The 11564-nt window shown below is 28.9% G+C and overlaps 1 protein-coding gene across 1 annotated transcript; it reads left to right on the forward strand.

The window, feature by feature from the left end:
* The first annotated feature begins 5388 nt into the window (after positions 1-5388).
* LOC111641307 lies at positions 5389-7160 on the forward strand. The gene is made up of 2 exons (XM_023387457.1): positions 5389-5534; positions 6996-7160. Exons 1-2 carry the CDS (start codon positions 5397-5399, stop codon positions 7158-7160), a joined length of 303 nt encoding a protein of 100 aa, XP_023243225.1. The 5' UTR covers positions 5389-5396.
* Positions 7161-11564: the final 4404 nt, after the last annotated feature.

The raw sequence follows: 11564 nt of genomic DNA on the forward strand, positions 1-11564 counted from the left end.
TTAGACTTAAATAGGAAGTCAAAAGCATAAACAAATCAAACAGAAATCATATTTGAATCATTAATTTTCATTAAAAAAATATATGTTACTACAGAATTAAACATTAATAATCTAAAATGTAAAAAAGTCATTTAATGATAAAAAGTTAGTGGAATGGAACATTGTTCACACTGGTAACATGATTCCACTCACTTTTTGACTGCTGAACAGACTTTACAAACTCTGGTTGGATGTTTTTTCTTTTCTGTTGCTGGTATGTGGCTGGGAAAATGACATTTGGATAAACATAATGGTTTTTGTGTGACGGTTGACCACAGCAGGTTACATGTCTGATTGTGTGAAACTTTTCCATCACTTCTCTAATAACAGACATATGAAAATCAAGAAATGATATCTATTTTTTTTGTATGTTGGCAATACAAAGCACAAGCATTATATAATGCAATATCCAGCACATGAAAAAACACTTTTTGTACCATTTCACCATTTTTCTCATGCACAGATAATTGCGTATCACTCAATCACACAGATCAATTCCCCCATATTTCAATTATATTCTAAAACACAATTTGGCTTCATTATTATATCTCCTGATCTATTACGTTTACCAGAATATGAGAATTCGTTGTTATTCATCGTACTTAGAATTGTCACATCCCTCATCTCTCCAACAAAACACAGACAAACCATCTTTCTGACAGGTCATAAATTCACCTTCCTTCAATTTACAGGAAAATTGCATGACATTCCAATTTAATTTTTGTTTACAGTTCCACATACATATGTTTGTTTATCCAGAAGCGTGACTAATGTTGGTGAGGTGAAAAACCTGTCTAAAAAAACTTGTAATTCTTACCAACACTTCTAATAAGGTAAGCACAACTTTCTCACCTTGCCCACCTTCAAAATTTCCATATTCTGTCGTATCTCCCGCGTAAACTAAAAAGTCCCAAACATATTCTGTATGTGATTCACAAATTTCAAAGCTTTTTATGCCAAAATAAGCACACTTGCTAGGTATATACTGTCAAAATCCCAGCTTGTCTTTCCATAACATAAGACTTTCATCTACACACATTTTCATCTGGGATGTAAGCATATTTGAACCTATGGCAAAAATTATCACTAACACTGTGCAATTTATGCAGTTTATCATCACCATCCAAGGCTTGATTATAGTCTGTAAAATGCAAACATGACAATAAAAGCAGAAAGCAGTTGCTCAACATTGCACTTGAAAAAAATGGTGTAGAAAAACATCTTCATTTGTAAAGTAATGTACATACCTAGGCACAGTTTTTCTAACCTGTCCTACGTTGTTCCCGAAAATATTCGTGTTGACCTCATTGACCTGCATGGGCGATCCTGAATATTTTTGTGTTTAAATCGAAACGTTTTTGATACTAGATGTCGCTATGCATCAATTTTTATATTAAAACAAACTTTTAAAATATAATTTTTTTTCTATATTATTCAATATATTTATTTTGTTTGTGAAACATAAAAAAATAATTTTTAATGATACAGTAAACACAATTATTATTTTTTAAAAAAATTTTTTAGGCTTAATTAATATCGACGAAAATTCAACATGGCGTCACAGGCAACAAATAAAAATTTCAACATCGAATAGGTTAATGATACTTGTGACCATAATAAGTCCTATGAATTCTCTAATTTCTGGATTTGTTGTCAGTTTCCAGTTTTTTTATACAACTATTTTCCCATAAATCATCACATTTCATCAAACTATCACCATACCTGTTCATTTCTTCAATGATCTTGTCTACAAGTTCATCATCAAAAATACACTAAAACAGTTGAATGGTGTAGCATCACTCTGTAAATTACACTAAATTCCTGCTTGTCCTGTGAAACTGTTGACTTGAGGGCTTGTAAAGTTCGTATGGATCCAACCATCATCACTACTAAAATGCAGATGTTTCACACTATTATTTCCACGAACAGGTCCGCATGATTGGCCTCTGCACCCACTTGTAGTTGGTATTTCTTGATCAATATCATTACTACCATCACTTACATTTTCATTTTGTATATACTCGTCATTACTGTCTGATAATTCAGACTCATCTGAACTTAAATTAAACAAACATTCAATCATTTCTGACTTATTCAGAGTGCTATTTCTCCCAGCCTTTGCCATGTTGAAGCAGAGTCTAACTAACGGTTTACTTTCCTTTCTTATTTCTTCTGAACAATAACTCCTATTGTTTTAATATCGTGCTGTGCAAAACTACATAGCATAATGATTCTTTTGATGAGAGTCACTAATTTCAGAATTCCATACATATAGTGACATCTAATGTTAAAAAAACATTCCTAAGCAGAAACAAGAAGTCTCGGGTCCACCACGCCAGGTCAGTAGGTCGCAACCTGAGATATGTCGGGAATAACACAGGACAGGTTAAAAAGTAGATATAATATTCTTGATTCTGTAAATGTTTAGTAATATAAGTAAATAAATAAATATTTTTAGCAATATCTTTGCCAGTTGTATCTAGTGAACTTTTCAGCTACATTTTGTGCAATATGACAACAGAAAGTATATTGCTGTCTTGAATTATTTGCTACACTATTTCTGTAAGAAAAATTATCACTTAATGGAAAATTATCTTCTAATTTCTAAATTTATAGTAATAAGTTGTTACTGGGAAAATGCTGAAATTAACAAATTCAGTATTTCAATCTCAAAACCAATTTTCAATCATTTTCATTGTACTTTTAAATGTCAAAAAATTTTGGAATGAGAGAATATCATCAGATAAATAAAATCGTATTGTTTAGGTCAATCTGGTAAAAATTTATAAACGACAAAATAAAATAACTGTTAGCCCTTAACTGGTTTTATAAATCTTACAATCATAACTGGTTTTGTGGGGGCTGTGCAGCCCCCAAGCAAAATTTGCCTCTAGAGAGCAATTTTGAACAACGTGACAGTTTGAAAGTGCATAAATGCTAAATGGAACTCTTGTTTAGTATAATCAACTCTTATATATTCATATAATTTTTTTTACTTAATTATTACAAGATATCACAAAATTGTTACAACTTTTGGTGTTTGTTTTTTTTAACAATACAAAAATCTACCCTATTGTAAGGTTTTAACAAAAATATTTTTTTTTCTTATTCTCAAGAAACTAGTCTTTCAAAATAGTAACTGTTATGGCCTCTAACTATCATTTGTTAAAAAACCACAGATAATATAATCACTTCTACTTTTAAGACTCAGGAACATTTTAACGAATTATGTAGTTCAGTCTTGACAGTTATCACATAGTATTTTTGCAGTACTATGAACTTTACAAACAAATTTCAAACAACTGTTGCACTTAGTAGCATATTTTCCATTTTCTTTAGCACAAAATGACAACATACTTATTTTAGGAGTTTTTGGCTTTGTGAGAATCGGGGTTTAAGCATCTAAGCTTAAACCGTTTTCCAACAACAGGAAGGTGAGTCCCGCTCACAGGGTCAGTGGATGGCAATTTAGGAGGACGAAAATCGAGTGGGAGGTCGCGGATAAGTCGATAAGGTGTTTGACCGAGTACGAGTAAACACACATGTTAGCATTTGTTAATTAAATATATATATAATTTAATTAACAAATGCTATATAAAAAGATTACAAATAATTAATAATACTACTAATTTCTAACCGAAGTTATAATAGGCAGTTAGCTGGCTTACAACTCGCATATTTCCGACAGAGGATATTCTCTGATCCTTATTACTATTTATTTTATTAATTAGTCCTAGTCCACCTGAGAGAAGGGAGAGAGTTCTACTTACTAAGTTGTAGATAGTCGAGCCTTTGCTTATATGTCCGTTGCCGGTGGTCAGTGTTGAAAGCAGTTAATCCGTTGCTTCTTGATATCTTGGAGGCCACACAGATAACTGGCCGGGAGCCCTCTTCATGCCAAATTTGAGGGGGTGAGAACTATGATATTATTGATGATTTATACGCACACCTGTTAGTGTGTTAATGTTTGGATCTAGCTAGTATGGACAACTGACTCAGAGAAGTTTGTTTAATTTATTGCTATTGGTGTCTAGAAGATATGATTTTATAATATAAATTTCTATAGGTTTGACGGATCTCATCCATAAATTAACATTCAGCTGACAATAATTTCTTTAACCTGGTCAACTATCTAGATNGCTCTCATCCATAAATTAACATTCAGCTGACAATAATTTCTTTAACCTGGTCAACTATCTAGATATTGTTTATATCAAACATTGCGTTTGACTACGAACGAGGCGATTTATTTCCGTAACCACGTGTTACATGCAACCAAAGAGGTGATAAGAAACATCTCTTATTCCAGTCTTGTTGATATTAACGTCTACAGAATTACCTTTAAACAAATGGAGGAGATTTCGTTTATTGATATTTTAACATTCCCCTTTTTTTCTTATTCGAGGAGAGTGTCTCGGTCATTGACCGCAGAGGTTCTCCTTTTTTCTCTTTTCAGAGAAAATTCCAAGGTTTATACTGTTTTAATTATTAAATCTCTAACTGCATTAATTAATTACTACATTCCACTATACCTTTAAAATGCAGTCTACTTTTGGCTAGTTCTCTAACGTTTTCGGTAAAAATATTCCATCACTGGTTTAAATAAAAGCATGTGTAAATATTACTGATGTATTTAATTGCAATTGAAATTTGAATTACCTCTAATTTTCTGTTAAAATATGTTTATATTAGCCAAATTTATGTGTGATAAATAAATAAATAAGTTATGTTAACATAATTAAATTTTTTTTGTGTGTACTTTAATTTTATATCAAAGATTGAAATTGTAATATATAGTAAAAATGAAGCAACTGTCAATATTTTGATGGTGTCATTAAGGGAGTTGCATGTTCTGCAGGATGTGATAACTTTTCTTTTCAATGTGATTAATTAAATATAACTTATTATTCAATCACAGTAATGGAGGTTTCTACTTTAATGCAAGATTCTTGTAATGGGTCATAAAACTTGTTCTAGATAGCGTGAAGAAGAGTAAGTGATGAAGTGATATGCAATGCAGTTCAACTTTGCAGTAGACTAGTTGTATTAAAAATCTCTCTCAAATATGACTCTTAGTTTAGATTTGTTATCTTTTCTTTCTACTATATATTTAATCATCAAATTTACTACTTTCATTTTATGAGATTTTATTGTTTTTTCATACTTTATCAAATAAAAATTAATAACTTGATAGAATCCATTTCTAAATTACAAACTTTATAATTTGATCAGTACATGAGATAGAAATTTTGAAATTCTCTTTATTCTCTTGACACTGTGATGTATTCTCAATTTTTGAGACTTCTTACAAAATGCTAAGATAAAAATTGCATTGTTGACCACCAAAATATGATATTATGTATTTTATTTTACAGATAATGAAAGAGTCCAAAGCCTCTACTGGTGTATCTAAGATTGCCAGCAAAGAAAAGAAAAATGCCAAAGATAAAGAAAATACTAAACATTCACAGAAAACATCTGTTGATGAACATTTAGTAAGAAACATACTTTTTTAAACTTTAATTATTAATCTTATAATGAAAATACTTATTAATTTAATGTATTGTTGTCTGTAATGTAATACTGTAATCTATGGTGATGTATTAAGATGTAATGCTTTTCTATTACAAACTTTCTGAAACATGTTTATAAGCTTATAGTTAAATTGAAAATATATAGTTATCATGAAAAAGTATTAGTTTATTAACAAATATGCAATTCAAAATAATTTATTCTTATTAGCAATAAGTAGTAATCAAGCAAATTATTTTTATTTATCTTTCAAACATGATGATGATGATGTTTTAAAATTAAAATAATGCATACTAAAACTTTTAATATTTAGAATTTTTATGTATTATAAGTTTTTATAATTATTTAAAATGTATATATTTTATATGCAGTTTTTCCTTAGTGTATATCTGTTTTGCATAAACATTTTTTGAAATCTTATTCTCTTCAGTTTTTTCATTGGCACCATTACCTAATTAACTTTGAAATAATTTACTTGTTTAAGATGACTTCTTAAGATTATACTAGAAGTGAATATTTTTAACCCTAATTGTATTTGGATTCAATGAAGCCACAAATAATACTTGATCCACTTTGGAGTCAATAGTGTTCTAGAAAGAATGTAATTTAATTTAAGCTGTCTTCAGAAATCTTGTTAGTTGTAGATGTTGGAGAAAGTTATCTCGTAGATGTAGAATAGACCCTCCTTATCCTTATATTTTCTCCCCCTTCCCATGAGATTTAAAAGATGTTTCCTGATAAGACATCTTTTCAGCTTTTCATAATACTGTCACATCATTTTATTGTCTTCTAGTAAAGGTTGCCATCAAAATTAAGACAAATTCCAAAAAATTATTAATACTTAAATCAGGATAAAGATATATTTCACATCTTGAATGATTCAAAACTTATAAAACATTGTTTGAAATAAATTGTAAGATGTAAGAAGACATTAAAAAATAATTGTTTATTTTTTTTATCATTTACTTTTTGCTAACTGTACTATTTTAATATTTCTATCAAATTAAACATTTATAAAAGTCTTAAATAATTTTTCATACAATTTATGTTATCTTAAATATTGAATGAAATTTGTTTTATTTTTTCATTATTTTATATAGTATTTTAAAATTGATTTAACATTGTTTTTTAATATTTATAAATAAAAAAATTCATATAAAACATTAAAATTTAGTGTTATATTTAATTTGATTCTCAATGAAAAGAGACAATAGATATCAATAGAGATATTGTAGTAATGAGCTTTATGTTGAATTAATTATTGGCTCCCATCTGTATTCAATTTGCAAATCGTACATTCTCTGTCAGATGAACAATGCTGTTTCAAAATTGATTAAAAGTGATTTTATCTCTCCTGACACTTAGAACTTTTCAGTTAAAATTTGTATATGATATTATAAGTTGTTTATGAAATTAATTTTCAGAAATGTGACAAAGATGATGATGAAATGGATCTAAATAAGGAACTTTATTCTATTGGTCATTATATTAATAATAAAGAAGAATTGGTAAACCAGTTATTTAGTGTTATCAAAAGCAATGATTTAAAAGCACTTTTGCCACCATGTTTAAAGGTGAGTTTTATATAGAGTGATATTTTTTAAAGTATATTCAGTAAATTTTGTAAGCAGTAATTTTAATTAATTATTATTTTTATTTAAATATTATTTAAACTTAGAGAATTTAATATAAAATACATTTTAAATATTGATTTATTTTTACTTATATGCTTGTTAATAGATAAATTTTTAATTCATTGCATTACATATTTTTTATTTATAGGATTGATAAATTAGTTTATTTTTTAAATTTTGAACTCTAATACAATAATTATTGTGTGAGAATTTACTTTTAAGGTGTATTTTTATGTAAAGTTTTTTGTTATATTACATAATATTAGTCTAATTCATTTGTTTATTTATTTAAAATTTGATTTTGATAATGCATCCCAAAAAAAATGAGTGTTTTTACAAAAGTTATTTAGATAATATTGTATAGTTGACTTTTTCTACTTATTTATTAATTTTTTGAGAACTAGATTTATTCAAATTATTTATGTAGACTTGTGATGACATATAAAAGTTTTTTTTAGCTTGATTTAAGTTGGAATAAATTGCTTTGATATGTGATTTTCAACATAGCTTCATTATATTTATTATTCATGTTAACCAAGTATATACAATATTTTTTTTAATTGTTCCAATGGTAACAAAAAAGTAAGCAAACAAAAATCTAATCAAATACAAAAAGGAAAGTAATTTTAAAATGATTTAAAAAACACTGTCTATGATCAAGTTAGAATTTTATTTTTATTATTATTGAACCAATTAAACAGTAAAGAAAAAAANTGATCGGGAGCATTAAAAAGATGTCGTCTACAGATCGTTTTAAAATTCTTTCAAACTTAAAATATCTGAAATTATTATTATTTTTTGAAAAATATTAGGAATTTCGAGCGTTTGTTTCAGAAAGTAAAAGATTAAGAAGTAAAAGTCGAGAGTTTCAGAACGGTGTATGATGGTGACCTACCTTAAGTTAATTATATTCATCCAATATGTGAAGGCTTGTCGCTCTCTTGTATTATAATTATTTTACACAAAAGATAAATTTAGCCGCGTTTTGCTTCTTTACGGTTGATAAGACTATAGTCTGTAGACTATCGCATCTCTAGAATCGAACGACCACTTACAGTAAGTTATTACTGATATTAGAAACCTTCTTAATTAATTATTAATTGCATTATGACTCGATGGTTTATGATAAACGATATTTTGAAATTATAGTAATTTATCATGTAGGGCCGAAATGTTTTTCGGATATCAACCGGCGGCACGACAAACCAATATAATAATTTATTTTTCCAATAAACTCGATGGAACGCTTATAGTTTAACTATTATTTTACAATGCAGCTTTTCCGAGAAATTTCCACCTTAACTTTTAAAATATTAAAGTTTTTCGGACTTAATACCCCCTCTCTGCCCTTTTTTTGTTTATGAATGTGGTTTTCTTGGAAAAAATTGATTGGTAGCGCGACCGAAATTCCAATCAATAGCAAAAGGCAATTTATTTTAAAGTAATTTAGTATTCTAATTTTACAACTAGCGGTCAAATTGCAATTAAATCACGAAACGGTCGATTTGAAATCATTACCGTTAGTACCCATTTTGCCACTAAACGGAAAAAATTATAATGGCAATCGCTATTTATTTTGGATTGATGACCGTATAAAAAAAAGATTAATTCAATGTTTTTGTAATAGTAATAAATGCGTTTTATGTGATTTGCAATTATTAGTTAAGTCTATCTACTTAGACTAAATGATACTAATCCTTGATCGATTAGCCTGCGGCTGCCAGAGCGCTTTGAATGAGTAAGGCGCGTGCCTTTAAATGATGTGGTAGATCGTGCCACTGACCTCCTGTTAGACTGTTGCGTGACCTTCTGTATTTGTGCGCGCTTCCACTCCTTCCCCGGTATGTATATCGAGAGTGCACTGTTTGGGCTTCTGGGTTTCGAAGACAAGGCGTAGTACCACACGCGAACAAATTCCCCACCCCTTTACGTCTCACCCCATTGGTTAACTCTCGCGTGACGTAACGAGCTACTTCCGTCACGCAGTCGACTTATCGTAATCAACGTTGTTGTTTTGATGGAGTGAAAAGGTCGGGCACGCATTACCTTGTTTACTCGCCCAATAGTCATCTATCCTATAGCAATAATAAGATAAGTGGGCCTTCGCTGTAAAATAAGAAAACGATTAAAACAATATTTACAATTGATTTAATTAGGTTTATGTTGTCAGGATTATTGATCATTTCGTTCTCTCTCTTACTCGAGATCCGTTAATCGGAAGCATTTCGAACGGTTCCGGATGCGTGCCGAATTATGTACTTTCCGTTGTTTGTCTCGCACTGAAACCCAAGTGAAAAAATCGTCTTAGAGTTTAAGTCAACTTACGAAGGAAAATAAACAAATGTCATTTTTAAACTGTTATTGTTTTTAGCTTTACGAACTATAAATAATATGTGAACTAGGCTTATGAAACTATTGCAAATTAATCATTCAATGTTTTCAATAATAATCGTGCTATCGAAGTAAATTAAAATTCTTTATCGTAATAAATCAATTTTGAATAAATTTTAAGTGCTATAAATCTTTCCGCATAAGAATTCCTTCTGTTGTTATCATGGATTTTAAGTTTGTGAAAGCTTTATAGAATAAACGGTTCTAGAAACAATAGAATATTTTCAAAATATGTTTGTAAAAAATAAATATCGTTTTTATAATCTGTCCTTAAGTCTGGCTATTTTGAATCAAATAATTGCAAATTTTTATTTCATAAGCGTAGAAAACTGAATCTCTAGAGAAGGAAATAGAAAAAGCCAATTTTTAAAATATATCTTTAATATTTTAATGATCAATAACTTTAATTATACGTTAGTTTGATTTTAGTTTATTTTGAATTGACATATTTCTAGGATAATAATACTGAATTTAACAGAAGAATTAGCATGTAATAACTTTAGATAAGTTTATATAATGTTCATACAGTGCTTAGATCTATTTATAGTCCTAAATTCGATATCATATGTCTGCAGGAAATTTTAATCCATGGTTTATGTAAAAGAAACTTAAGTTTTGCTATTCGTTTACATAAGCGCATGCTTTAGAATTTTCTTAAATTTATTATTATTTTTGAAGGTATTCAACTCGACTAGTTTACCAGTGAATCTTAAGAATATATATGAAAGATTTTTAAAGTAAAACTTATCTTAATACTATTTTATATCTAATTATTCCAATTCGTATTTGATATTTGCAAATAAGCAAGCCATTGATCGTATTTAAACAAATTTTTTATTTAAATTATTTAAAAATTTCACACTAATTTTTTTCTGAAATTGTTTTGTAATCACCGGTATACGTGAAGATGTCATATGTGAAGTTGCGAACAGTTGAAAATTTGAACTTAGAAAATTTTAAAATTTATTTAAATTACTATCTTAGACTAAAATAGTGTTTGTAACATAATTTTAATTCATTTTCATAAACATATTTATGAAAATAATTGTATTTAACGATCTCAAAATATCCCTGTCTACTAAAAACAATCGAATAACAAACTGGAATTTCATTATCTCCGTGATGGACAAAGAAAAAGTCAGTGGTTATATAACTTTAATCTGAGATCCAATATTAGAAAAACTTGATATTATTGCAAAACGATTATGAAACTTCACGTTTACTTAAATCAAATAGGTCTATTGTTAAGAAGAAGAACGATTACTTATACGAAATTTTCACTCGAAAATATAACTCGGTAATTATCAGAAATTGTAACTATATTGGTATTTTGATGCGCGGATTAATTAAAATTTCTATTGAATCGATATTTGAAAAGACCAAATTGAAAAATAGCAGGGTAAAAAGCTTGATTGAAACTAAATCAGGATTTATAACAACGTTTTTTTTTTATTTTATCGATTATTTTATCTTAGTTTATGCATTTGGAATTTTCGTCATGTAGTACACATCAATTACAAATACGCTAACAAATCACTATTAGAAGAGAAACATGACAAGTTAGGTTTCTTTTCTCACAATTCTTTTCTCAAACTTACTAATTATCGTTTTCTTATCTCTATTTCTTTTCATTTCGTCGTCATTCATTTTTCTTGTTTTGAAACTTCATTCTCTGTAGTCTGGCGATAAACACGAAACAATATAGCCTAACTGTGTGTGTGTGTGTGCGCGCGCTGGATTTTTTTATTATTTTTTTAAATTCATTTCTGTTCCCCCTTCGTACGGTCGAGACTCTTCCCGCTACAGCTGGCTCTATTAAAACGGGTAATTTAATTAAAATGAAACTAAATCAAAAAGGCGGTAGTGAAATGAATTCTCAGTGCTTTATTACCCTACTCGGAAACACGGAAGCTGGTTATTCTTCCGGCTACGAGACGCCTCCTGCAGTCCACCAGCCTCGGAAAAGAG

This window comes from Centruroides sculpturatus, unplaced genomic scaffold, assembly GCF_000671375.1.
Source record: "Centruroides sculpturatus isolate CEXI.00-Female unplaced genomic scaffold, Cexi_2.0 scaffold1344, whole genome shotgun sequence".
Taxonomy (NCBI): domain Eukaryota; kingdom Metazoa; phylum Arthropoda; class Arachnida; order Scorpiones; family Buthidae; genus Centruroides; species Centruroides sculpturatus.

Excerpts from the sequence above, each read along its gene's own strand:
- LOC111641307 (XM_023387457.1), top strand. The coding sequence starts at position 5,397 with ATGTATTTTATTTTACAGATAATGAAAGAGTCCAAAGCCTCTACTGGT. Across the intron at positions 5,535-6,995 it reads CATCTGTTGATGAACATTTA|AAATGTGACAAAGATGATGA; the intron begins GTAAGAAACATA and ends ATTAATTTTCAG.